Raw genomic sequence first — 26,144 nt, forward strand, 5'->3', positions numbered from 1 at the left:
TCTCGTTGAGAAAAAACGATAAAAACATTTTAGTACACGGTCTTTTGTTTATTCGCCTGCCTCTCATTGTTGGTTTGCGTCTTAGCTGACGTATTTTGGTCTGCGGCGAAAATATCTAGATACTTCTTTGCGGATTCAGTATAAGATGTTAAACTTTCTCTATTACTGTTAGTTTAATAAACAAGCCAGCCAAATCTTGTATTAATATTTGGATTACTAAGCAGGCTGCTTGTATAGCATAATCCCAAATTTTCCACCACCCTGATCTTCTTTTATATTGATTGTGCAACACCTCATCGGCCGCACAATTATTCTTAGTGTTTATTTAAATACATTTGACTTATTTCACTTTCACACATTCACATGGTAAACTGAGAAGGCTAAGAGGCCACAATTTACACATTTGGCGATTTGATAACTGCCTTTTTGGGCGCTTTCGGATGTTGAATTTGCCTAAACATTATATTATTTGCTATTTGGTTTATTCACGTCTCATATAAAATAATCATTAACTATTGCTTTGCTTTTGGCTGAACCAACAAAATAATTCATAACAAAATAATGTGCACAAAACTTTGAATATTTTTCAGTTTTTTTTCGTTATTTTATAATTTAAATTTTTTTATTTTTTAAAAAATAATATTATCTTGAAGTTCAATTTTGCAGTTGTAGTAGCAGAAGTAATTTTTAATTAAAATAATATACGAGAGAGATAGAGAGAGTTAGCGATGAATATAACATCTATGGAGAATGGTTGTCGCTAAAAGTTTGTTGGTGTTGTTGTTGTTGGTTGTTGTTGTTGAAGCTGTTGTTTTCAACTATTTCAGCTGATCGGGTCTGTCACACATTCTGGCGAGGAATGCTGTGGAGTAGACGGAGAAGAGGTCAATATTAGCAAGGGATTCCTCAAGTTTGTTGGACAAGTAGACATCCAGAGATCGGCGAAGTGGCCATGGGCTCCATCCCTACTTACTGTTTAGTCGAAGACGACGGGATCGCTCATCAGGCGCTGGACGAACTCTGTTTTCATTCAATTTCAAGTGGATCGACGACAAACGGCGGGTAAACAAGACGCAATCACCGTGCAGAGACCATACGATTGACATTCGGGAGTTGGACGGTTTTTTTTCGAGTGTAGTGTTGGAGGAATGGACACGCAAACATGGATACACGCATACACATATTTTTGGGTTTGTTGGTGTTTTTCAGGTCGAGTTGGTGGTACAAAGTGCACAGTGCAGAATGGTGGGGATTTTTGGTTTGTGCGCAGACAAAGAGTGACATGTGGAATAGACAAACGGCGTTTACAAATCGTTTATGCACAAAAAACATTAGATCAGGATCGTCCATGGAACGAATACTTACGAGAGTAGGGGATAAATCCTTCATCATCCTCGGGATCCATGCAGTCGGCGAACAGGGTCTCCACCTGCTCGTCATCCAAGCTCTCACCTGTAGGGCACACAATGATTTAGAGGCATATCCCAGGGTATATGCAAGCAGATTACTCACCAAGCGCCAGCAGGGCGTGCTGCAGCTCAGCCAGCATCATGGTGCCGTTCTCCTCCTTGTCGTAGAGCTTCAAGCACTCGATGAAGTCCTCGTAGCAGCCCTGCTCCTTCTCCTTCTTGACCTGTGAGTAGATGGGCAGGAACTCATCCAGCTTGATCTTCTTCTCGTTGCGCTTCTTGGTGCCGCCCAATTTCTCGATCAGCGCCAAGGTGGGGTTCAAGTTCAGAGCGCGGAGGGCATCACCTAGGTCGACGGCATCAATGCCCTCACCGGGGGAGCCCATGACTTCGAAAACGAATTCGACATCTGCGCAAAAGGAACTCGATTAGCATTTACATCTTCATGGTAGTCGATCAAACGTCAATCCATCAAATTATTGTTTCTTTTTTTGTTATGCTGCCTCATTAATTGTTTTAAAAATACTTCAGCAGAGGTGGGTGTTGACCACCCTTTTTTTTCGAAAACGGGGTCGATGCGGTAACCCTGAAATTTCTGGTACGCACATTTTTGGTCATCATGAAAATCTTGACATGGCTGGGCATTGCCTACTTAGTGTGTGTATGCGTGAGTGCGCGGATCTGGGAGAGTTGCCAGCCCCGAGAACACACTACGTATACGTAATCCGACACCCGAACCGAACGCCTTCGCCCTCGTCTGCGCTATATACACGGTATATAGGCGTATATACACACAAAGTCGCGTAGTTTGCTCATCTCTTTCGCTGTGCGTTTGATCGAAAATAAATCTGAAGAAATAACTTGGCCAAAATTAGATCTCTAAACGACCAGCATTTCGGCTCGAAGACGAGGATCGCGCGTTCGGGTTCGCGACATATACACACACGATTTTCATTGTTTTCCGCGGCTTTTCTATAACGCAAACCGAAAACTTAACTTTGCACTACATTTTCTCTACCGGAATTGTGTTGGCAACCTTTATCCGTCCTGGTTTCGATGGTCGATCGATGAAAATAGCTCAGGCGATGCATATAGACGACAGCATTCCTTAATGAAAATTTTCCGCATAGTGTTATATATAGGCACGCTTATATGTATGCGATATATTCCAAGTGATTACGAAATATGTTCACCGACTTTTGTGTACTTTTTGTTGTGTATCTCACACGCGCACATTATGTAATCTGTATTTTCATGGATATTTTTACTGCGTTTTAGTCCTTTCTGCTGGGTTTTCCGTTACCTCTTTTATTTAATATGTTTTATTGGTTTAACTTCGATGGATTTCGTTTGAGGTTAGAGATAATCCTTTTTGTGCGGGGTCTTAACTTACTTTCAACTTCACGCTTTGGAACATCAGCCTGTCAACGGAATCGAAAAAGATTTGGGAGTTTGGCATTAGTTCGAGTGTGGAAAATGTTGCGTTTTCAGCTGCTGCATATATTTTATATACAAAGATATCACTGGATATCGGTGGAAGATGTGTGAAGACTCCTTGGCCGACTGGGCACTCACCATTTTGTCTGTTTGATGCGAAAATCAACTGTATCGCGGATGAGCTCGGTCTCGACTGAACGTTATTCGTCAGCGGCAGTACGGCAAGGTAATTCTGAGGTGAAAGCCAACCAGCCGATCGCCGAGCGCTCAGACACAGATACAGATACAGATACAGATACAGATACAGATACAGCTATAGCTATAGCTTCGAAAACGAATTCAAAAACGAATACGAATACGAATACGAATGGATGACGAAACGGACGCTCTTTTCCTGCGCAAGGCTATACACACACCGAAATATATGGTGTAGTTGTGCGATGGCAAGAATTTACTTTCATCTTGGGGAACTTTTTCGAATGCCACTCTCTTTTGGGATCCCATGGACCATCGACCACCAGATATTGGGGGGCTCTCCTATGGAGCCAGAGCCATTTGTTGTCCGCTCTCTGGCCGGGCTATTTTTAAGCATTTTGTTTTTTTTTCGACTATTCTGTGAATTTTTCTTTTTATTTCGTTCGTGAAGGCAAAATAATAATCGCTTGTGGCATTCCCAGCCGGATAGTGTTGAATATCATTCGATGTTACAGATGATTTTGCAGATAATATTTTCTGGGAAAGATTTCTCATTCAGGCGGGAGGATTGGGGTTGGGAATTGATTGTTTAGCGCTGCGCAATAGATTGCGCCTCCATGCTGAGGATTTACGGGGTATGTTTAGATGCTTTGGTGGGCTATGGGGCTATGTACTATAAATGTGGCCTATACAAGTATATATTTATACACTCATCGACCCTGATCGTCTTTTTGGCAAGCGTACGTACGTATTCCTCAGGTCTTGCCTGTTATCATTCGAAATGTTTTGTCAGCCGGTCGTATGTGGGGGTGTTAAATGCCCGATTTCTTGTTTGTCCGCTGCCAGAACACCTGAACACCAGCATTTTCAATATTTATACACTATACATGCTCCAAAAGCATTCTATTCCTCGTTGGCATCTCATCTACATAGAAGGCGCATTACTGGCCCCTCAGGCGCCTTCTTGTGCCTTGTGTGCCGCCTCTACAACATTTTAATGCGTGCTATTTATAAAAACTATGACACAGATACACGAAGCGTATTCGGAGCAAAAATGTACAGCAACAACTGAATGCTCGAATTGTTTGCATAGGTAAATGGGTGGTGGTGGGTATATAATGACCGATCAAGCCTGAAGGGTAAGCGAGGTGCTTAAAAGGCGGCAAATCTGGCAAGGAAGTGGCAATTAAGCCAAGCAGGCCATTGACTTTGCCGGCACATCCATTTCCATGCACCCATGTCCTTGACATTCTATGCCAATGTACATGTACACACGTACGTGCCATCGGACAGGCCCTCCTTTGACCCAGTTTTGAGCCCAGCTGTGTGCCCAACTTCCGGCTGATGCTCTTCGGACCCACTCTCTGGGCTGTCCTGTCTCTCAATCCATTGAGATCTCGGCTCGGCTTTTGGCCGCGCAGCCTCCCTGGCTGTGTTATTGTTTACTCCTTGGGGCACCACCTGTTGTCAAGCGGGTAACTGGTGCATGGGTATTTAGGCCGATTTGGTCCTTGATTGAACAGCTGCTATCAGCAGCCGATTGTTGCCACGAATCTGCGCAGATTAATGTGCGCAAGTCATTGATAAATAGCCCCTTGAGACTGAAATCGTGTGCTTGTATTTATAGAACTCATTTATGTAAACAACTGGTGATGGTAATCAAGTAATTTAAAATATTTCTCAAAGGCTTAGGTTCTTTTACTTATGTTAAAATAAAATAACCTAGGATGAACTTAGCCAAGATAAAGCAAAGTGTGCTTAATCAACTAGAAGATTAATTAATGAACAAAGGCGATGGATTTAATTTCCACTCAAGTCCGATAGGGACAGTGACTTATGTTTGGCCATTACTACTTTAATACCACACTATTTATTCGCAGTCGCATCCCAGAGACTCGTAGACCAAGGAGTACTAATGGCCACACCACGGCGTATACGCAATGCCCACCCTCAGGCATTTGTTATCATTGATAAGTGTGCTTCGCAAACAGGGTGTCCCGATGTGCGAGTGTGTTATGGCATGCCATAACAAGTGCAAGGACACCCCTTACACGGAGAGCAGCCTTTTTGCCCGTCCATTCAGTGCGTATACTTAATACTGAGTGCGGGTGGTGGCACGACTCTCTGCGTTTGTGTGTGTTTCTCGGCAAAATATCCTGTATACGCACTGCTGGCCTGCTGCTGTCGGCATTGGAAACGATGGCAAACTGAGGACGCGGCCGGCTGAGAGGATAACAACGACGGGGAGCTCAGAGCTCGTCAGTTAACGACGCTTGTCTCAGTTGCATCCGAACGCTCCAGCAGTAAACGTTATCCGAAACTGGCTACGCGCAAATCAAGGTAAGCCCTTGCAGAACTACAAAAAAAAACTGGTTGGACTGCAGGAAAAAGGGCAAAAAAACGGGAAAATACACAAATTGAAATCAAACAAAAAGTGCTTCTGGGTCCCCGTACGGGCGCCAGCCCAGGAAAAGGTCCTGCAATTAGTGACGACTGTCCAAGGAGCCCAGCCCAGTTGGTTGAAGCGATGGCCAGAAGCGATTTCCACTGGGTGCGGCACCAATCAAGCGAATCGTTGGCCACGTTTGATTTGAGTGTGTGCTAAGTGCCAAACAATTGACGGAGCGACGGCAATTAATCGCGGAAAAGTGAAATTTTCCACAATCCCAGCTCGGGTTATATAAGTCTGTGAAAATTTTTGCCCCAAATTAGCATGTATACCAGAAACCCAGTTCTGTATCTATAACCCAGTCGCCTCGTTCTCGCCGCTGATGCGGAGTCTGCGTTCTGCGCAGCGTCCCAGGACCGAAATCTTGGTCGGTTTTTCGGCAGCGGGGGAGTGCCGTGATGGCACTGACCTAGTCGCTGGCAAAAACAAAGTGGAAATCAACAGGAGCAGCGTGTTGGGCCTGCGCACGCAAACACCTGTTGCACATATGCTAATGGCGCAATGCCCCAACCCGTCTTGGTTTTATGAATGGGGCTCGGCACAGCCAGCTGTTGCACGCCATTTGATTTGTGTCCTTGTGCCATTCCAGCTGGCCACCATGGTGACCAATGCCGCGGGGACAGCCGCAACGGGAGGAGCAGCAAGCAACACCACCAACAACAACAACCTGCAGACGAACAACAACAGCCATGGGGCGAACAACAACAACGATGACTTTGACTTTGACCAGGACAGTGGACTGCAGGACCTCGGCTTGCCGGTGTCCGTGCAAACATTCCTGTGGCGCCAAATAGCGCCCTTCATCCGGCCCAAGCTGGGCAAGCTGCACGAGTCTACCTGTCTGGTGAGTTTGGCCAACAGCATTAAGTCAATTGCCAAAGATAGAAAACGAAAAGAGCTAAGATGGCCAAGAACCATTTGAGGAACCATTCCCCCCACACAAATGGGTGCTGTATATTCGCTATGCGTGTTTGTTGTAAGGATGGACTGTGTAACATACCGAAACCCAAAACGATTGGCATTCAGATTGGCGCAAGCAATTCGTATTGAAGCCCAGAAATTGTGTTCAATGTCTTCTACTTTTGATTTCACTCCGGCAAAATCATGGAAAATCGGGAGCCAAATTTGAGACCTAACTTTGATGTTTGATGTTTTATATACTTTCCTGCATTCGATTTATATTTTTTCTTTAACAACTACTAACACGGCCACCTTCCTTCACAAACTGAACAACAGACCTGTCTTTCATTTACACCAGGCCACCAGGAAAAGTTTCATACCGATAGGAACATAGTTTTATTGGCCACCCATAAAAGTATGCTCCACTTTTTGCCTAGCTTAATGTAGACTTGGAAACTTTTCCTGCGCTTGTGTGTAGTACATTCAGTATGCTTTAAACACAACCCAACTAAAATCACAACTACAATGACAAACTGTACAAATTAACATTGTAAAATCTTTCGCAATTTGTCTGAATCTGAATGTAGTTTTGTCAACATGCACCGGGACACCATGTAAGTTATAAATGTTTGTAGTAGCGATAACCCCCTTCTTTTCCAAAGCTTGTTTGCTCAATGTTTAACCAGAATCATATTATATGCAAAATATGTGTAATATTGAGGTTAAAAGCTTAATTTGATTCCCTTTATATTGTATATGTTAAATGTTTTATGTGCCTATGTTTAAGATTGGTTTTTTGTCTAAAGACCCCTTTGTTTTGCTGTAATCTTGGTAGCTTTAAACCACATCTACTTTAAACGTTTTATTATAAATTGAACAATTTCTTATTATACCTACGATGTTCAGGAGTCAAAGGAAGCCTGCAAGGTGAGTGTTTCAAGTTTAATAGGTTTTTAGCTTAATATTTATGTACCCCACTTTGTAGTCCTTTGAGAAAGTGCTTGTGCAGAACATCCAGTTCGGCCTGTCACCACCCCTCACGAAGGGCTTGGGTGTGATTCCCCGATGGCGCCTGTTGCAAGGAGCTCTGCCACATGTTATGCACGCCTGTGCCGCTCTGCTCTACAATCGCGTCAAGGACATGCAGGCCATTGGTCCTGTGGAGACCAAGCTGCTCTACACCATGCAGTGGATTCTGCTGTACGCCGCCGAGGAATGTGCTGATGATGAAGGCGGCGAGGATCTGGGCTTGGGAGATGCGACGGAACCCAAGTCGAAGTCCATTGATCAGTACTTGTTTTCTGTACCAACTATTACGGTATGTTAAACCCAAGTTAATATAGACATACTTATTTAATACCCCCCCTTTCAGCTCTTTGTGTACCTATTTGCACCTATTATACACCACCTAAAGGAATCGGATTTCCAGAACTTTCGCCTGGAGAATGGCATTAAGCTCTGGCAGGGAATGTGGGACAATCGAGCACCCGGTGCTCCATGCTTTACAGCTCCCGTAAAGCCCAAGGCTCGAAACCTGCTGTGTGCACCCACTCCGAAAGGATCCACGGATGTTTTCCCCGCCCGGAAACACTCACTCAGTGCGGATGCCATGTCGCCCAAGGCGGATTCGCCACAGAGCGGTATCTCAGACTATGGAAGGCAGGACGAGGAGGTTTGTTTATACAAAATCTACAAAAATAATTGTTTTTAACTTTTCCCTAATCTAGGGTTCCTGGGTTTCTTCGCCCAAGGAGTTCGCCTTTCCCGAAACCATACCAGAAGAAGCCTCCAGCGTGGAGGATGAACGTGTGGTCATATTTAGGCTGCCTTCGGCGCCACAACTAATGGATAACTCATTCTTTACGGTAAGTTCCTAAACTATGTAACTAAGTAATAACTGAAGTATCTTTTAACCAGGCCGATGCCAGTCTGCTGCAACAGCAACAATCCCAGAGTCGTCGAGGAAGTCGACAGTCAATGAACTCCCGGGACAAGGATAAAGTGCCCTCCACCAAGTTCGAGTTTGATCAGCAGGAACTCATGCGCGGTGCCTCGATGAAGGAGAAGCGCAGTGCATCCATCGAAAAAGAGACGGACTCCGATAAGTCGGAAAGTATCAAGGCGGATGTATCCGCGGCCACTTTCCTGGACGTGGCTGTGCTCCGCTGCCTCTTCATCTCGCATTGGCAGGAGGAGGGCATCTTCTGGAGCCTGCAGTATCTATACAATCGGTGGGACTTTAAAATAACTTACTTGTATAACATGTAAAACTTACCTAGTTGCCATTCCTAATTCAGACTCAGTGACATTGGTGAGGAGGCGGCCATCACCTTGAATCAACCTCGCAAGCGCTCGAACTCTTTGCCCATACCGCAAATCGAGATCTCACTGTACCAGGGACCCGGCAGCAATAGTCGGGATAGTCCAGGCAGTTCTGTGGTTAAGGATTACATTGAAATACCCGATCCATCGCCCACTGTGACTGCCTGTGTAGCAGGTGAGTTAAAAGTTGGGCCGATTTGATTACCCCTTTTGATTTATACTTTTATCCAACTCTTTAGAAGAACCTCAAAGTGCGCCAAGCACCACGGAAAGACGCGGCAGTGAGAAGAAGAAACGCGTTAAGATGGCCGATCTTCGGGCTTTCGTGGAGACAAAGATGTTCTCAAAGTCGGAGAAGAATTTGGAAAAAGTAGGGCTCGACACAAACTCAGCCAATGGCAAGACACCACTGCAACATGCAGTAAGCGGAGCAAAAACCTATGTTTAATGTTCTTAAGTGTTTCTGCCTGGTGCCCGCTTATAATCCCCATATAAATGTTACAATCTAAATGGTGTTTGTTTGGCTTGAGAGTTTAATGTTATCTAAATGTGCGCATGTTCATACTGATCGATAGTAATATTGTTCTATCCTATCATATAGGAGTACCATCGCAGCCTGGACACGGGTGAGAAGAAGCTATCGCGATCTGCCTCGATGATAAGTCGCGAACCAGCCAGTAACTTGATCAAGGGCAAGTCCATGCCCAGTCTCAGGTAAATCTAAATCCCGGAGCTAGCCAAAATCCAAAGAATACGACTGACTCTCAATCAGGCCTCTGACACCAGAACCAAGAACACACATGCCATAGACACCATATACAGGTGACACTTCCAAACGATTCTCGAAATTCCACACTCTTCAGAGACTCATTCTTTGCTCTCGTGCTATATGCTAATGCTATATCTTCTATAACCCATGCCTTGTACTACTTTCTCCGATGAACAACCAGCTGTCTGCTTGATAGCGGGTGAGTTTCGGCCTACCAAGAACCTAACTGACAACGATTTGCATTTCGAACTCCAAGAACCACACTCTATGCTTTATGTGCTCTAAGCCCACAATGGTTTTCCCCCTTTTCACCACCTCTTGTATGCTACCCTTTTGGCACCTGTCCAAGTCTGTTTCTTGCTCACCTTTTACCCCACTTTCACCTGGATATCCCCCGAATAACCCCTGAATCCTCAGCTTGCCGCACGCCGTTTTTTGACTAATGCCACACACACGCTTTCTCGCACGTATCCTACAAAATACAAGATTTTACAGATACGTTGAGCCACCCAAGGCCCCAAGGCCATCGCAGGCCACCTGTCCGCGTTCCACGGCCTTCTATCCCCGGAATCCCATCATTACGGTTACGGAGCACACGCCCACACCTTCGCCCGATTACATGAAGCGTCAGGTGAGCCATTATCATTGTTATGATTACGACCTGGTCGGTGAAGTTTGTCCTTCGCAAAATAAGTTCCCACTCAAGATATGATAATGAACTACGGCTAAAACCCAATTATTTTCCTACAGGGCTCCATCGACTCCCAGCTGGATGCCTTGAGTAATGGCGGCAGTATTGCTGGCAAGACTGGAAACGGTGGTGGCAATGGTAGCACTGGCATGGGCAGCACCACCACCCGGTACCGTGGTCAAATGCTGCGTTCCCACACGGACTCCCACATCGACTACACGGGCGTGGATGAGTCGGAGGCGCCGGGTTCCTCCTTTTATATAACTCGCGATGGCGGCATTGACTACGAGATAATTCTGCTGGCCATCAGCAATGTTTTCAAGCGGGATCCGGCACAGGTTTGCTCACTCCGAGTTTTGGAAGCGGGTCTGAACATCTGCGAGCTGCTGATTGAAATGGGTGTGCTTAAGTTGGGCGAGCATGCCCACGAGATCTCGATGAGTATAACGAGGAGAGCTCTGCAGGTCCTGGGATGTCCACACGGATGCAATGATGGTAGGTTGACACTAGCTTTTTCCAATGAAATCCAATGAAATATTGATGATATTTAACATACTTCTAGGTGTTCGGGGGCCACCTGCTGACTTCCTGCGCAACCAGTGCCAGAAGATCCTGTCGAGAATGTTGCGGCAGGCTGGTCAAAGGACCAAGCGCTTTATGCAGGAGATGGTGAAGACTTCACCGCTGCCGGAACTCATCGACTACTTCCATGCCTTCCTGGCCTTCTGCGTGGATCCCAGCTCCCTGCTGTCGCCACTGAGTAAGTGTCAACTTAGTTTCTGGCCAGATGCTAGACCGCAAATGCTGGGCTTGGATGCCAACCAATTGTAGGCGCACCAAATCCCCCATTTAATAATCGATCCAACCAGACTTATGAGTTCCATTGGCCATTTTGAGTTGGGCTTCCCTTTGATTCGACTTTTGATTTGCTCTTCCGGCCGGAATCCGCATCCCCCATGCTGTTTGTGGTTCTATTTTCCCATTATGCATGCCGAGAATTTTGCTAATGCTTTTGAGTTGTCCCTCCCGATTCTTTACTGTCACCACCAATACGTTGTATATATATATATATGTATGTATGTATGAAATGATGCAATAGCTCATAAACGTCAGAGTGGATTTAAAAATGCTAACACCGATATTGGCGGCGTACCAGGTCAGGGCGGCTATTCGACCAATTTTAGCGGCGGCATGAGCGGCGGTGCCGAGGCCCAGGTGGTTGGAGCGGTCTTCAAGCCGCTGGTCAGCCGCTTTGTGGAGGCCAGCAAGGATCTGAAGGGTCCGGAGAACATAGCCCTCTACGGTGACATCCGGCAGCTGGTCACCTATGTGAAGGGCGCCCACGGCGGTCCGTTTCGCCTGGTGGCCCTCAGTGGCATCCTGGCCGTCACTCCGAGGCCACACAAAAAGGGTCCTTCGGCGCAGACCACTCGTGTGATCAGGTGAGTAACCAAAATCAAATAGCAGGAGGATTATTGATCCAAATCCCATATTGCAGACACATTCCGCAGGCCAATGCAAATCAGAGTCTGCAAAACGACGACAACCGTTCCCAGCGACGTCTTCTGCTGAAGAAACGCAGCACTTCGTCCGCCTGCGCCGTGGTGAGAAGAAACCCTAAATCTCAATCTGAAGCTCATCCCCGCCTCCTATATTTCAGAGCCTGCTGGAGACGGAGGCTTGCGAGGAGCACTACAAGACCAGCCAGTCGCCACTGAGCAACTTCCGGCGCAGGACCACTGGGGTGCGACCCACGTTGACTCCGCGGCACAGCGAACGCGCCCTGTTGTCCGACTCCACGTCCAGCTCGGAACGCAATTCGCTGGGACGGCTCAGCGGCTTGGTGCGCTGGTTCCGCGGCACGCCCAAGGAGGCATCGTCCATCGATCTGGAGATCGGGTCGCTCAACCCGGAGATCTCCTCAACGTTCATGCGGCACGCCTCGCTGAAGATCCAGCGCGGCCGGTCGAGCGATGGCATTGGGCGGTCCATTCAGCGCGCCAAGCGACGCGTCGAGCGGCGGCTGAACCGTTTCGGCGGCATTGTGAAGGGCAAGAAGAAGGTGGGCGGCATCGAGGAGACGGCGGACTTCAGTCGCCGCAGCTCCTCGGACATGTGCGACGGTCCGCGGGAGTCGGAGGTGGTCATCCTCAAGGAGCGCAAGCTGGTGCCCACCGAACCGGTGCGCGTGGGCATGCTTCGGCTTTCCTTCCTGCTGGAGACCTGTGCCCCCGGCTCCTTTCCCGATCCCCAGCTGGTGGCCGCCGTTCTGGATCTGGTCAGTACATATCTTACCTCATTGGGAGTCACTTTCTTAACTTTCCGTTATGTTCTGCAGCCACAAGCTCCCCTCGTGGCTCGGGCCACCTTCCTGCTGGAGTGCGCCCACTTTGTCCACCTGTGCAACAAGGGTCAGTGGCCCGCCTGGATGAAGCAGAACGTGGGCAGCTACCGGGCCTCGGGCGCAAACATCAATCTCAATCAGATGAAGCAGCAGGTGAGCCAAACGAGCGCCAGGCGCACCCACATCCTGCAACGGGCAGCCGGGAAGATGTTCCACCAGTGGGCAGAGATGGTGGGAGCCAGGCTGGAGGAGATTCTGTTCACGGAGCGACTGCAGTACGAAGCGGTCAATGCGAGTCTCACGGATCCCGAGAAGCAGCGCGAATTGCTGCAGCAGGACGAGGAGGAGGACTTCCTGGACGAAACATCGGTCAATCCGCACGGCAATGATTGCCCGCACTCCTTGAAGCTGATCGCCTGTGTGCTGCTCTTCGAGATTACGGCGTTTTTGCGGGACACCTACCTGATGCTACCAAAGACATCCAAGCTGATCCATCGCGACAAGCCGGCGCCCTGGGAGAAGGTATACCGCGAGGCCAATCGGCGCTGGTCCATGGCCCTCAGCTCCATGGGTCACTCGCAGACCTCCGCCCAGAGCCTGCAGTCGATAGCAGCCGGGAACGATGGCGCCGGCCAGTCGGAGCGAAAGATATCCTTCGTACTCCACGAACCGGACAATGAATCAGAGAACAGCAGCAACACAACGCTGACCAAGGAGGGTGAAGAAGGTAACATCTACAAACTATATATATTATATATATAATATACTATTACTCCTAGCTCGTCGACCCACTGCATCGGCTGTACGACCATTCCTGCTGAGACGAGGCACTGCCACCACAACGGGAGGATCCTTCAAGCGTCGCTCACTGAAGCTTCGCCGCAACACCAAGGACAGCAAGGATATCGAAACCGACTGTAAGTAAAACTTATAGCTTATTTGATTATTATCTTAAACTTATCTTAATACCTTCAGTCAATATGCAATCACGTCGCAAGGTTTCCTCGCTCTCCGATCGCAGTGACACCTCGGAGCAGGGCATGATCAGTGGTGGCGAGGAATCACCGGGAATTCTCAGCGACGATCAGCAGCCGGAGTCACCAACGGACTCGAATGAAAACGATGATACGGCCAAGAATATGCCGTGGCTAAAGGCAATCATCGATCTTATGTCCAGCTATAACTACTACTGCACCCACAAAGGATATTGTCATCCATTTTGCTATAAGCGACACATGCGATCCTGCACTCGTTTGGTCAAAGCCACCAGAAAGGTAGGAGGTCCTTGACAGAAGTGAAACTTTAGTTAAAAACATATTACTACTTGGTAGGTCTATGGCGAGGAGTTTGGATTCACCTTCGATGCAGACCATCCGAATGTGGAGCCCACTATCATCACCTCCAGTAAGCCACATACATCTCGAGCTCGCTCCACTAGAAAAGTATCGGAGCAGAGTTCCACTCAGACATCTCCGTCCAAGCGAAAGGATAGTTTGTCACGCAAAGATCGGTAGGTAGTATTCATATGTTACCCAAATATATATATAATATATACATGCTTATAGGATTAGTGACGATCCTGATCTGGAAATGGCGGAGAAGTTGGCCAAAGCTTTTCGACAGGAGAAGGAAAAGAAGATGCAGGAGGAACCACCCATCCTGAAGTTTATCCGCATTCACATACGTAACTTGTTCCATTTTCCACTGGCCACCTTGCTAAAGGGTGCAGTTGTGCTCACCGAGGAGATGGTCATCGAGGCCATGCCCGCCGCTTGGGAACTCCTCCTAGAGACTAATCACGATACGGCCACCTCAAGTGCCGCCGTATTTCTGATGGGTTCGGTAAAGGCCCAGAACTTTGCCTTCGACATCATGCAGAGGGCTTTGAAGCACAAGGATCCGGACATAAGGATTGGAGCCATTCAGCGCTATCTGGTGTTGTGGAAGTGTCGTTTCCATGTCTGGCCTCGAATGGAGGAGAATGCCCACGATGTGACCTTCAAGGTGCCACCAGGTGGCATCGAGTTCACCCTACCGTCGCCCAAGATTGGCATTGAAAGCCTGCCGGTGGTGGATCCACCATGGATGCCAGTCCAGCAGACAAAGGACATGGACGTAACCCTGAACCAAGATAGACATGTGAGTGAGAAGGCCGCGGAGACCCTGGGTTATGTACTGGTCGGGAGGGTATCTTTGTTTATGGTCTAATGCATTTTTGTCTTTCAGCGATCCTTGGTCACCGCAACCAAGAGTCGCAAGATGCAACAGACCGAGGCCATCCGAAATGCCCTGCGCCAGCAGAGGGACAAGCAGCGGGCGGAGCGCCACAGCTTCCTGATCACCATGATACCCATAAGTCAACAGGCCTCCCATGAGCCCGGAATGGAGAAGCTGGAGGACCATGAGATCGAGGAGGACCTTGATGGCACCCGCATGTCATCGCACCTGCACCACGCCCACTCTCTCTTCCCATCCGTTCTCTGCTCCTCCGTAATGCAGATCGTTGGCTGCCTGGACGATGCCGCCATTGGATCGGATGGCAATGCGGTATATGAGATTGCCTACCAGGTGATCTGGGTTTGCTTGGTGGAGGAGTCAGCTCTGTTTCTGCGCTATGTCTTTGAGCGGCTGACTCGCGATCGCCAGGATCAGATGTTCAAGCTCCTGCGACACCTCATCCGATTCGTGCCCCGTCTGCCCCAACAGGCGGCATTTGCGCTCTACAACTCGATTATAGGATACATCATGTTCTACGTCAGATCTTCCAACGAATTGAAGCAAGAGGTGGGTACTGCAATTCATGATCACAAATAGATTACTCAAGAAACCTCTCTTCCTAGCTCGTTGGCTCTGCCTTATCTGTGCTGTGGATGGTGGTGCACTCGGTGCATGGAATTATGTTCAAGGATCTCAAGCAGATTCTGCGAAAGGAGCAGTGCGATGCATCCATCCTTCTAACTGCCAATGTGCCCGCTGCCAAAAAGATTGTTGTCCACGGACCAGCGGATGATGACTACAACATACCCTCTCAGTTTCCCGTCCAGGAGGATACTCTTTTCTGCCAGTTGCTCAAGGAGGCCTTGGATTACTATCCCATCGATGAGAAGAACACCAGTCACTACTGTCTAGTAGACTATAAGAGCAGTAAAATCCTCAATCCCAACTGGTACATCCGTGATCTGTACTTCTTCAAGAGATCTCAATACCCTGAGGTGCGTCTGATGCTTATGCGCCCTGAGGAGTCCTTCCTGGCACTTCAGAAGCAGGAGCTTACCAAGAAGTTTGTGGAGATCGGAAAGGTTCACCTGACATGGGCTATTCTAAAGAACGTGGACATGGTGGTGCAGCGGGTGGTGTTCCTGCACGAGGAGCTGATGAAGCTGCCCTCCTTTCCGCGCAAGGCACTCGAGGTGGATCTGGATCTGCACCATGGTGGCGAGTACGGAAAGGTGCTGCTCGGGTTGGACGTCCTGCACAAGTTCATGTGGGTGCGGCTGATCGCCCGCATGTTCGAGGCCATGGCTGGGAATTTCGCCTACTCAGCGGACATCCAACTCTTTCTGAACGTCCTTTCCGGCGCCTCCATTCTGCACGCCGAAGATTCGTGCATCATGCGCTATGTGATGGCAACCTTCATCAACGCCGCCTTCAACTTCAAGAACATCTTCTCCACGAACGGATACTTCATGATTATGCCCACCCTGCTGCAAGTCTATTCCCTGCATCAGACTAACAAGCTCATCACCACCACCATTGAGTATGCGGTAAAGCAGTTCTATCTGCTCAACCGGAAGCCATTTATCCTGCAAATGTTTGGTTCCGTTTCCGCCATTCTCGACACGGATGAGGATGGTACGTACGGAGAAGCCCACAAGGTGCAGTCGAGCTGTCTGTTCAACCTGCTACTCAGTCTCGAGGATCCCTCGCCGGATCCTCTAAACATAGCGGAGCTGGTCAAGGAACCCAAGCCCCTCAAGGCCATCGATTTTTGTTACCATGACGAGGATGACGACGTGACCGTTTTGGACTGCATTACCTTATGTGTCATGGTCGTCTCCTACTCCGCAGAGAGCACACGAGGATACCAAATGCTAGTGAGTCCCTACTTTCGATCTATATATAAATCCTACTTACCATTGATCCTTTTAGATAATTTTGGAGGCCATTCTGCCCTGCTATCTGCAACAGATCCAATCGCCCAGCTATATTCCGCTGCAGGGAAAGTCTGAGCGAGATATAATCCTCCAGCTGGCGGTGGCCATTCGCACCATGGTGCACAACTGCGAGGGTCTGGCCAAGAGCTACAATGGACCCTATCGGAACAGTCCGGAGCACAAGGGCTCCTCGCAGCGCAACTGCAGCCGGGGGCCTCCCTGTTCACCCGGCCTGGACTTTGAAGAGGAAACGCATCCCAAGTACATGACCGATGCTCGCACCAAGAACATGATGGACTCTGCCGAGGATTCCGAAATGATACGCACCGAGTACCGAAGACCACGTGACGTGTTGCTCTCCGTGGTGGCCGATTTCCTTACGAAATCCACCGTACGTCTGGCAGAGCTGGCCAAGAAGATGCCCAGTGATACGAAACCCACAGAGGTTCTGGACGCCAAGTGTCACATTCGTCTGGCGGACATCGCGCATTCCCTGCTTAAGGTGTCGCCCTATGATCCGGAGTCCATGGCCTGTCGGGGTCTGCAACGCTATATGCAGGCGGTTCTGCCGCGGGCGGAGTGGTCCAACGATACATTGCGCAACGCACTGGTAACCATTCTACGGCGCATCGACAAGGTGTTCCTCAAGATCTCAAAGAAGCCATCGATCAGGAGGAATACGGACTGGGAGGCGGCCGCCGGACTGCTGAAGGGCATCCACGAGACGATCATACGGCACTCGTACGTGCTGCACTGGCAGCAGATGAAAACGCTCATCAGCACGGTGCAGAATCTGATCGTCAACGAGCCCGGCATTCCCGAGGGCGTCTCCAGCGCAGGAGCAGCGCTCATGTCTCAGAATCCGCCGGCCTTTTTCTGCTCGGCCGTGGTGCGTTTGGTGGCCCTGCAGGTGGTCAGCCCCGTGGACTGTTTCTCCCTGGTCCAGATATGCGGCGGGAGCGCCGAATTTGCCACGCAGGAAAAGGCCGAGGGCTTTCTAATGCATCTGATAATGCCACTGTGTCTGAAGGTTTGCTCGGGCCGCGGCGTTTCCGACGTGGGCGAGTTGAAGATGTCGGACGTTTCCTTCCTGCTGACTGCCGTGTTGAATGCGATGAGTCCGCCGGCGGGTCGTACCGGGCAGGCCGTGTCCCAGATCAACCGGGTGACCGGCGACCTACGCGCCGGCTCACTCACCTTCACCGGCAGTCGGGATGCCAAGCGCCCAGCCCGCATCTCCGGGTCCCTCTACCAGGCCGCCTTCTTAGCCCTGCGCATCGTGTGCATCTGCTTCGAGAGCCGGCTCTCCAACGAGTGGCCGCGCATCGTTCGGGTGATGAGGGATCTCGGTAGGCGCAACGAGGCTGCGCCGGATCTCTGGAGCTTTATGGAGTTTGTGGTCACCCACCGAACGCCCCTCTACATTGTCCTGCTGCCCTTCATTCTGCACAAGGTAAGAAATGGGGGGCCTTCGATATTCATTTCTACTTTGTTGACACCAACGAGGGATTTTGCCTTGGGTGTATGGTCACTGCTGGTGACCCCAACCCTATTAACCATCTTTGCAGTAATCGTGTTTAAAGGGATAACTTTTAGATAATGGTTCATACAAGTTGAGCTGAGAGTGGAGTGATGACTTATTGTGCCATGGGTAACATGAACCCAAGTTCCCCATACCGAGTTACAAGTTTCCTTTCTTGAGTAACTTACTATTATAATTTCTTATGGTGCATATCTGTAAACCGATTACAATATCTTTTGATACCCTCAAGTAGTTTCCCGACCTGCACTTCAAAGCCCCACAACCATACTCCTAAACTAATCGAATCGAGCTACATTAAGGATTGATATCTTCCAGATCTCGCAACCACCCATTGGGGATCACGAACGACACATGCAGTTCATCATCCGGGAGCGATTGCGCGGAACTCCGCCGCAGGGCGGGATTAAGTCTAAGGGAGCTCTGCTGCTGGAACTGGCCAGGGAGCTGCGGGACCTTCGCGACGAGCTGGAGGAGAAACGCTACGGTAAGTGGCCGGAGCGGACGGAATCGAAATCCTTGCGCCACACACCCACTCATGTTTCAGTCTCCACAGATCGCGAGAGTTCCGAGCAGAAGAAGAGCGACACACCGGCGGCAACTAGTGCGGCTGAAGCCCACAAGTCGCAGCAAAGACCTTCACTCATATCTATCTTCACAGGAACCACCACGGGCCAGGCCTCGCACTCCCACGTCTCCGCCGTGCCGATCGACTCGCGCAGCGGATCCGGCGGGATCTGCACGCCCAGCGACACGCTGTCGCAGCAGACGCTGCACCCGCCGCGGGAGTCGCTTTCGAGCAGCTCCACGGGCAGGGATCCGCACACGACGACCAGCGAGAGCCAGAGCGGCGAGGCGGACGCAGGATCGGCGCCCACGCTGGTGGGGGCCACGCCGAGCGGATCAGGACATGGATCGGGCGGTGGTATTGGTACCGGTGCCGCCTCCGCCGTGCCCTCGCATCTCTCGCATTCGCAGTCGTTGCAGCAAGCTCCCTTCAAGGCCCAGCCGCCCAAGCTGCGCTTCGTTTCGTCCGTGGAGTTCCGGCACTCATCCGGGGAGACGTCCACCACACCGCTCTCACCCGAGAGCCCGGCGGAGGACAGTTCCGGCGATCATACCCGTTCGCGCCTGCAGCGATCCAAGGCCGCCAGCCGGAAGACCTTTAGGCTTAAGCGCAGTCGCCTGACGCCCATGGAACCACCCAGCATTGTAAGTCAACCAGAGAGGTTTTAGCCCCTTAAAACATACATATGTTTTTCACACGTAGGTCACCTCGCAAGAGGAACAGGCCCCGCAGGCGCAGGCAAAGACCCTGGGCGAGATTTCCTGGGACTCCGTTTCGCAGACATCCTCCACCTCCGGCTATCGGGACAACAACAGCCTGCAGACTGGCCTGCTCTCGCCGGATGGATCCTTGGGTGGGTTGACCCTGGGCCGCTCACCCTCGCAGCACTCGCTGTTAATGGTCTTCGAGGGACAGGACGAGGACACCCTCATTTAACAATCACAGAACGGCGACCGGGCCTACGAACTTTAGAACCCATATGGTTGCACTAACAGGAATTTGGAGTAGTTAAACATGCAGAAGGTAGTTGTTGGGCGTTGAATTTTATAGATGAATCGTTGTTTTCCATTGTGTGCCATTTTTGTATATGATAGGTAGAGTTAGAACTAATAAAAGTACTTGGTAGCCGTTCTAAGTTTTACTCGGCTTTTTTGATGAGAAGTTCTGACGATGTAGAAAGTGGCTCTGGAATTTGAATTTGATAACATGGCTACCATCAGCTATCAACGGCTTATCGATAGGTACCGCCATTGGTCTGAACCCTAGAGATGGGATCACGTTTTGTGTTTTCAAACATTTTTTTTGACAAAAAACATGATTTTGCTAGTTGTGAATTTATAAAAAGTGATAATTATTAAAATATCTACTAGTAAAAATTGTTTTTGGTTTTGTTTCTTGCAATTTATCTACGAAAAAACTTTGAACAACATAAAAATTCACTGCTATCAGTGCGTTTATTTCAAATGCATTTTTCAAATAAATATGGGCTAGCGCAATAGTTCGTGTCGAGTGCTGCCAGATTTTGTCAAGTCAAAGATGAAGGTTGCCACACCGGGGAACAGGCGAAGGCAGTGTGCGTGAGAGCGGCGAGTGTGTGTGCGTGCATGAAACTCGACGACTTGTTGTGTGGATCAAATCGGTTGAATCTGCACTTTGGACTTTCTCTTGGAATCTTCGATTGAGAGCACTGTCACCGTTACCAGTGGGAATCGAGATCTCACGGCGAGCGGTCTTTAAACTTTGGACAGGATGATCAACACAGGAAAACTAGCAGGACGGACCCTGTTCATCACGGGAGCCTCGCGCGGAATTGGCAAGGAGATTGCTCTAAAGGCGGCCCGCGATGGAGCCAACATTGTGGTGGCGGCCAAGACGGCGGAGCCGCATCCCAAGCTGCCGGGCACCATCTACTCGGCTGCGGAGGAGATCGAGAAGGCCGGCGGAAAGGCCTATCCCTGCGTGGTGGATGTGCGGGATGAGCAACAGGTGCGCAGCGCCGTGGAGGCCGCGGTGGCCAAGTTCGGTGGCATCGACATTGTGGTCAACAACGCCAGCGCCATCTCGCTGACCAACACCCCGGATACGGACATGAAGCGCTACGATCTGATGCACAACATCAATACTCGAGGCACCTTCCTGGTGTCCAAGGTGTGCCTGCCATACCTGAAGAAGAGCAACCACGCCCACATTCTCAACATCTCGCCGCCGCTGAGCATGAAGGCCAAGTGGTTTGGCCCCCATGTGGCCTACACCATGGCCAAGTACGGCATGTCCATGTGTGTGCTCGGCATGGCCGCGGAGTTCAAGGACCAGGGAATCTCCGTCAACGCTCTGTGGCCGCGCACTGCCATTCACACGGCGGCCATCGAGATGCTGACGGGTCCAGATTCCGCCCAGTGGTCACGCAAGCCGGAGATCATGGCCGATGCGGCCTACGCAATCCTGACCCGTGAGCCCAGGCAGTCCACTGGTCAGTTCTTTGTGGACGACGAGGTGCTGGAATCGGCGGGCATCACCGATCTCACTGACTACGCCTGCATCCGCGAGAACGCCGACAAGCTGATGGTGGACTTCTTCGTGGAGGAGAAGGGAGCTCCGGTAGAGACTGAAGCTGCGGCAGGAGATGCTGCTGCTGCTCCCGCAAGTGGAGGAGACGCCAAGATTCCGCAGCTGTTCCGGAAAATCGAATCTCTCCTCTCGCCCGAGATCGTCTCGAAGACGCAGGCTGTCTTCCAGTTCAACATCAGCGGCGCCGAGCAGGGCACCTGGTTCCTGGACCTGAAGAACGGCTCCGGATCCTGCGGTGCCGGAACGCCACCTGCCGTTCCCGACGCCACGCTCACCATGAACTCGAACAACTTCTTCGACATGTTCTCGGGTAAACTGAAGGCGGCTCCCGCCTACATGACCGGCAAGCTGAAGATCAGCGGCGACTTCCAGAAGGCTCTCAAGCTGGAGAAGCTAATGAAGGCGCTCAAGTCCAAGCTGTAGGTGCAATTGAGTGGCAGACTTTTTTATTGTTTACAAGCGTTTCAGTTATGTATGTATGTATTTTCCTAATAAAGTATGAGATTCCTTAGAAATTCCAAAAGCCAGCGATTAATTGCTGATCGAGTAGTGGTAATAGTTGGCATTGTGCGAGGTTAATGTGGGAACTTAACTTGAAGATTATTCATTGTTTAAATGAATTGATTGTACCCAAGCAATAGTTAATATTTTGGAATAGCGCGGGCTACAAGTTCGCAATTCAAACTCATTCAGACTGACCAGATCTAGTTCACCCAAGGCAATTGTTGTATTTTCGGCACACCTCTGCGCAATCACACTGCCCTAGTTGTTGACCAATAAAATTCGTGGGTTAAAAATCGTGCCGGTCACAAGTAAAAAGCACAACAATAGAAAGTAAGAGTAAGCAAGGTGTGTCTCCACCTGTCGTCAAGTAAACATAATCCATAAAGAGATACACCCAAATCTAGAGGCAGATACACCAAACATTCGATATGGCCAGCAGTTCGAGCAAGGTGAGTAGAAACAAGGAAAAGGTGGGCAAGGAAGTCACTTACTCATCATTGGACTTTTGTGTGCTATCGCTAGAACAAGACCCTGCAGATGATAAGGTGCTTCTGCGGATGCAGTAACATGACTGTCGCCGAGGTGCGGAGGATCTACGTGCTGTCGAACAGTGTGCACGAGACGCTGCTGGATGCGGAGGCCACCAGACTGCTGCGCAAGTTCATGGAGACGAGGCGGTCCGGCGACAAGGACGAGGCCGAGCAGTACTTGGACATTTACGAGAAGTGCGCCGAGTTTCTGGCGGAGCATCAGCGCACCTTCACCCAGGACGAGGTGGACGAACTGGTCGATCTGGGCCTGCCCTACGACCTGGAGCAGGATCTCTCCAGGCGCATGCTCAGCGCCGATCGCACGGACATCAGCAGCGGGCTCTATCGCATCCAGAGCAAATGTCGCAACGAAATCGAGGGCAGCAGCGATTTTCGAGACTTCAGGGACGCCATCGCTGATAAGATGCGTCGGGTGCCAAAATGATAAAGTCGGTGCAAATCGATGTTTTTGTGTGCACTGTGCAACGCCTACCAAAGTCACATGGTTACCTTTGGAGCACCGTACTTGACCCAGCTCCTATCTTTACCTTTCCCAGTGCCTTGGAGGCTGCCACAATCGTCCAAGTGTATAGAAGACCGCAGTTTAGTCATAGTCATACAACGAAGAAACGGAAACCGTCCTCCTATCTCATTGTGGCTTCCGAGTCGTGCTAGAGCCTAAGCTCACCAAACATTCACATTCTACTAAACCCACAGATGAGCCACTCTTTACTTAACTTAAAAATATAGTTGTTTATATGTATGCCTTGTAATGTTCTACGCACTAGGGAATAAAATAAATCTGATGCGGAATGCAACCGATACACATATGTATTGATTATTCGTAAAATATTGTTGACGAAGTAATATAGATCTGTTGACTTATAGCGAGGGATTCCGAAAACTGAATAAGGAAACCTTTAACTTACAATTAAATATATTTTGTGGTACATGAATGCTTTATATACGTGCGTTAAGCTCTACAGCTAGACATATTTCCATTTCAGAAATAAACGGCCTAATACTAAAACGCTTCGTGCAGCTTAGGTTTTCTTCCACGAGTAATACATTTCCATGGGTTTGTTTACCTAAAAGCATACAGACATTAGAATGGAGACCGTGAAAAGTTGTGCAAGCGCAAACCCACCTTCCAGAATTTGTCGTTGACCTGGTGCAAAGTCTGGTTGCCATTCAGGATGACCAACTGCTGTGGCTGTGGAGCAACGTAGATGCAGAAGTTGAGCACGCGACAGGCCTCTGGCAAATCGGCGCCCAGGTCGAGCGTGAGCCGCATGGCCAGATACTTGCTGAGATGATCGACGGTGGCATTGGCTGTGGTCTTGATGTAGCGCACACAGTTCTCCTTGAGCGCCCGTATGAGCTGGTTGTCCGCCGACATCTCCGTGGGATGCGGCTTGAAGACGAGCTCGATCTCATCGTTGATGCCCAGCTCGCCATTGCCCTCGCCCTCTGTGTCGATGTTGGAGTCACCCTCGGTGCGGCAGTCCATCTGTGAGTCCGACTCGGACTCCTCGGACCGCTCCGAAGTCAGCACCGACATGGCGCGCTTCGGCTTGGAGCTGCTAGAGTTGGAGGGCACCGGTGAGGGAGTGCTCCGCATCGAGGGCGGATTGGAAGCGTCGTCCACCTGCATCCGGGTGGCGGATGTGCTGGCGCCCGAGTTTGCCGACGAGGAGGGCGCCGCATTCGAGGCGCTCGTTATGGCCGATGCTGCCGATGTGCCCGAATGACCCGGATCTCGGTTCTCGCGATCAATGCTGTTGGTGTTGCTGTTGCTATCATTGGAGGCTGTGTCGTGGACGTGCAATTGGTTGGAGGCATTGCGGCCCACAGCAGTGGGTGCACCTGGGGCAGGCGGAGCTGCGACATTGGCAGCACCATTTCCATTACCACCTCCTCCACCACCACCACCGCCGCCGCCCTTGGTGCGGAATCTTTGTGGCCGGTTCTGGGACTGCAGCTTGATGCCCTCGTTGATGGAGTTGACCAGCGCCTGCTGCGACTGCGTCTGGTTGAACTTGGCCATCACCTTCTCCTGGATGGCCTCGTACTCCTCGCGACTGGGGTAGATCTTCGAGATGAGCAGGTCGAAGTTGGGATCGGCGCGCAGGGAGCGCTTGGAGACGAGCTTCTTGCGGCACGTGGGGCACTCCTTGTTGCCCGAGCGCAGGGCGGTCACAATGCAGTCGGAGCAGAAGCGATGCAGGCACTCCTTCGTCGTCATCGTCTTCTTCAGCATGTCCAGGCAGATGGGACACATCAGTTCGCTGTGGAGGCTCCGCGGGGACACCGCGATCTCCGTGCTGTCCGTGATCACCTCCTGCGGCTTGCGCTGCAGCTCGTACAGCGACAGCTCCCACGTTTTGTTTGGCGCCGGGTCCAGCGACGTCATTTTCAAACCAATTCTGAGGCTTTTCAATACACAAACACCACTTTTTACAAAATTTTCGCTAAGATTTTCCAAATTAGCTTGCAGTGTGACCGCACTTCGGTTGTTCAATAAATCCACCACGGAGAAAGGCCTAACAACAAATGCAGTTGGTATTCTTGTTTGGTATTTTTAGATTTTAGTACGTAGCTTGGCGCGAACACTTAAATTTTTTAGCACAAAATTGCAATTCAGAACAACCCATTGTTTATTTAAAAATCTTAAAAATTGTAATGGTATTATCATAACTACGTCCACTTGAAACATTCCATTTATAATATCCGCACTAAACTTAAAAAATGATGAGTTTTAAAAAATATGAGTTTTACGAGTTTTAAAACCTATCACAGGTTTTTCAAGACATTATTACCAACAATGTATTTTATTATTTTTAAAAAAAGTCTGTCGAACACGTGCTTGAATCATATTTAGTAGCAACACGTAGAACTGCATGTTTTTAAGCCCATTAGTTCTCATTTCTAAACTAGAAATAAAAACTGTTTATACATTTTGTTTTGTATCGTGATCCATGGTGAATAGACTGAGCCCCTGTGATTAATTTGGGGCCGCCAGATCCTTTTCGGTTGACACTCTGTCAACACCTCAATTTCCCCGATTTCTATGGGCTGTCAATCAAGGCGTCCGAAAGCATTTACCGGATCCAGCCAAATATGGCCTAATGCAGAACCGCCGTTAGCTAAATTGCAGCTGGATGGGATTGTCTGCAGTCGCAGTTGCACTTGGTGACGCCGTGTGGGGCCGTCGAGAATGCAGTCGGTAATTGAATTGGAGAATTAGAGAACCGCCGCCACACGGGAGTCACTACTCCAGTCTGCATGCGATGACAATGACCCTTGAAGCTGAGCATTCCATTACTTTTGGATCGGCCAGCTCGCTTCGTTTCGGATCGGATCGGATCGGATCGCGTGCTCCCGTGGTTTCCCAGCCAAAAGGTTTTCCCTGGCTCACCTGTCACATTCGCTGAGCAATGCGCATGTGCGGCGGGAGTGACGTGGCAAATAAAATAAGCCATAGGCAAATGCCGCCGCCGTTTGAACGAGCGGTGAAATTGCTGGACATGCCTGGCATGGCCAACAAACAGTGAATAAGCGTGGAAAAAAAACGTTGATAGACGAAACAAACAACCGTCGTCATATCCCTGGGTGCAGGCGTTGCTACTTTCGAATTCCTCATTAGATCGCCCAGCTAATTATTGTGCTTGGTAGGCGTGGACGATTTTCGCTCACCCCAAATTGCTGTCTCATGGCGACCGTAATTGCAATACCTATATACATATATACTCGGAAAAATGAGG

At 49.7% G+C, this 26,144-nt stretch overlaps 5 protein-coding genes across 24 annotated transcripts; 3 read left to right on the forward strand and 2 right to left on the reverse strand.

The window, feature by feature from the left end:
- Positions 1–270: 270 nt before the first annotated feature.
- On the reverse strand, positions 271–3,125 carry LOC6729868 (myosin light chain alkali). 2 transcript variants are annotated; one of them, XM_016174552.3, is made up of 6 exons: positions 2,985–3,124; positions 2,803–2,830; positions 1,513–1,818; positions 1,366–1,452; positions 974–1,020; positions 271–862 (listed from the first exon to the last, which is right to left on the reverse strand). In XM_016174552.3, the coding sequence occupies exons 1-5, from the start codon at positions 2,985–2,987 to the stop codon at positions 977–979; spliced, it is 468 nt and encodes a 155-aa protein (XP_016036617.1). In that variant the 5' UTR covers positions 2,988–3,124; the 3' UTR covers positions 271–862; positions 974–976. The 2 variants fall into 2 exon arrangements, with proteins under 2 accessions (XP_016036617.1, XP_016036618.1); XM_016174553.3 differs by lacking the exon at positions 974–1,020 and having other exon boundaries at positions 2,985–3,125.
- Positions 3,126–5,229: 2,104 nt separating this feature from the next.
- Positions 5,230–19,913, forward strand: LOC6729869 (protein unc-80 homolog). 19 transcript variants are annotated; one of them, XM_016177680.3, is made up of 30 exons: positions 5,230–5,381; positions 6,080–6,334; positions 6,978–7,004; positions 7,297–7,317; positions 7,376–7,708; positions 7,763–8,062; positions 8,118–8,255; positions 8,308–8,621; positions 8,688–8,887; positions 8,952–9,133; positions 9,314–9,426; positions 9,663–9,680; positions 9,968–10,112; positions 10,232–10,667; positions 10,735–10,932; positions 11,272–11,614; positions 11,671–11,776; positions 11,833–12,450; positions 12,511–13,243; positions 13,296–13,433; positions 13,492–13,790; positions 13,848–14,026; positions 14,082–14,688; positions 14,743–15,300; positions 15,357–16,610; positions 16,666–18,123; positions 18,529–18,697; positions 18,758–18,814; positions 18,872–19,422; positions 19,481–19,913. In XM_016177680.3, exons 2-30 carry the CDS (start codon positions 6,089–6,091, stop codon positions 19,712–19,714), a joined length of 9,975 nt encoding a protein of 3,324 aa, XP_016036633.1. In that variant the 5' UTR covers positions 5,230–5,381; positions 6,080–6,088; the 3' UTR covers positions 19,715–19,913. The 19 variants fall into 19 exon arrangements, with proteins under 19 accessions (XP_016036633.1, XP_016036631.1, XP_016036619.1 ...); XM_016177678.3 differs by having other exon boundaries at positions 18,767–18,814; XM_016177666.3 differs by having other exon boundaries at positions 18,758–19,422.
- A 434-nt stretch (positions 19,914–20,347) lies between these two features.
- LOC6729870 (hydroxysteroid dehydrogenase-like protein 2) lies at positions 20,348–21,869 on the forward strand. The gene has a single exon (XM_002105137.4). It carries the CDS (start codon positions 20,528–20,530, stop codon positions 21,767–21,769), a length of 1,242 nt encoding a protein of 413 aa, XP_002105173.1. The 5' UTR covers positions 20,348–20,527; the 3' UTR covers positions 21,770–21,869.
- A 210-nt stretch (positions 21,870–22,079) lies between these two features.
- On the forward strand, positions 22,080–23,204 carry LOC6729871. Its single transcript, XM_002105138.4, has 2 exons — positions 22,080–22,299; positions 22,373–23,204. The coding sequence occupies exons 1-2, from the start codon at positions 22,279–22,281 to the stop codon at positions 22,823–22,825; spliced, it is 474 nt and encodes a 157-aa protein (XP_002105174.1). The 5' UTR covers positions 22,080–22,278; the 3' UTR covers positions 22,826–23,204.
- On the reverse strand, positions 23,187–24,917 carry LOC6729872 (E3 ubiquitin-protein ligase RING1). The gene is made up of 2 exons (XM_002105139.4): positions 23,528–24,917; positions 23,187–23,468 (listed from the first exon to the last, which is right to left on the reverse strand). Exons 1-2 carry the CDS (start codon positions 24,791–24,793, stop codon positions 23,424–23,426), a joined length of 1,311 nt encoding a protein of 436 aa, XP_002105175.2. The 5' UTR covers positions 24,794–24,917; the 3' UTR covers positions 23,187–23,423.
- Between the last annotated feature and the right edge of the window lie 1,227 nt (positions 24,918–26,144).

This window comes from Drosophila simulans, chromosome 3R (genome assembly GCF_016746395.2).
Source record: "Drosophila simulans strain w501 chromosome 3R, Prin_Dsim_3.1, whole genome shotgun sequence".
Classification (NCBI taxonomy): Eukaryota; Metazoa; Arthropoda; class Insecta; order Diptera; family Drosophilidae; genus Drosophila; species Drosophila simulans.

Coding starts and splice junctions, on each gene's coding strand:
- LOC6729871 (XM_002105138.4), top strand. CDS start 22,279: ATGGCCAGCAGTTCGAGCAAG. Junction 22,300..22,372: donor TGGCCAGCAGTTCGAGCAAG/GTGAGTAGAAAC, acceptor TGCTATCGCTAG/AACAAGACCCTGCAGATGAT.
- LOC6729868 (XM_016174553.3), bottom strand. Junction 1,453..1,512: donor GCACGCCCTGCTGGCGCTTG/GTGAGTAATCTG, acceptor TGTGCCCTACAG/GTGAGAGCTTGGATGACGAG. Junction 863..1,365: donor AGGATTTATCCCCTACTCTC/GTAAGTATTCGT, acceptor TCTACTCCACAG/CATTCCTCGCCAGAATGTGT.
- LOC6729872 (XM_002105139.4), bottom strand. CDS start 24,793: ATGACGTCGCTGGACCCGGCGCCAAACAAAACGTGGGAGCTGTCGCTG. Junction 23,469..23,527: donor TCAACGACAAATTCTGGAAG/GTGGGTTTGCGC, acceptor GTATGCTTTTAG/GTAAACAAACCCATGGAAAT.
- LOC6729870 (XM_002105137.4), top strand. CDS start 20,528: ATGATCAACACAGGAAAACTAGCAGGACGGACCCTGTTCATCACGGGA.
- LOC6729869 (XM_016177666.3), top strand. CDS start 6,089: ATGGTGACCAATGCCGCGGGGACAGCCGCAACGGGAGGAGCAGCAAGC. Junction 8,622..8,687: donor CTGCAGTATCTATACAATCG/GTGGGACTTTAA, acceptor TTCCTAATTCAG/ACTCAGTGACATTGGTGAGG. Junction 10,668..10,734: donor TCCACACGGATGCAATGATG/GTAGGTTGACAC, acceptor ACATACTTCTAG/GTGTTCGGGGGCCACCTGCT.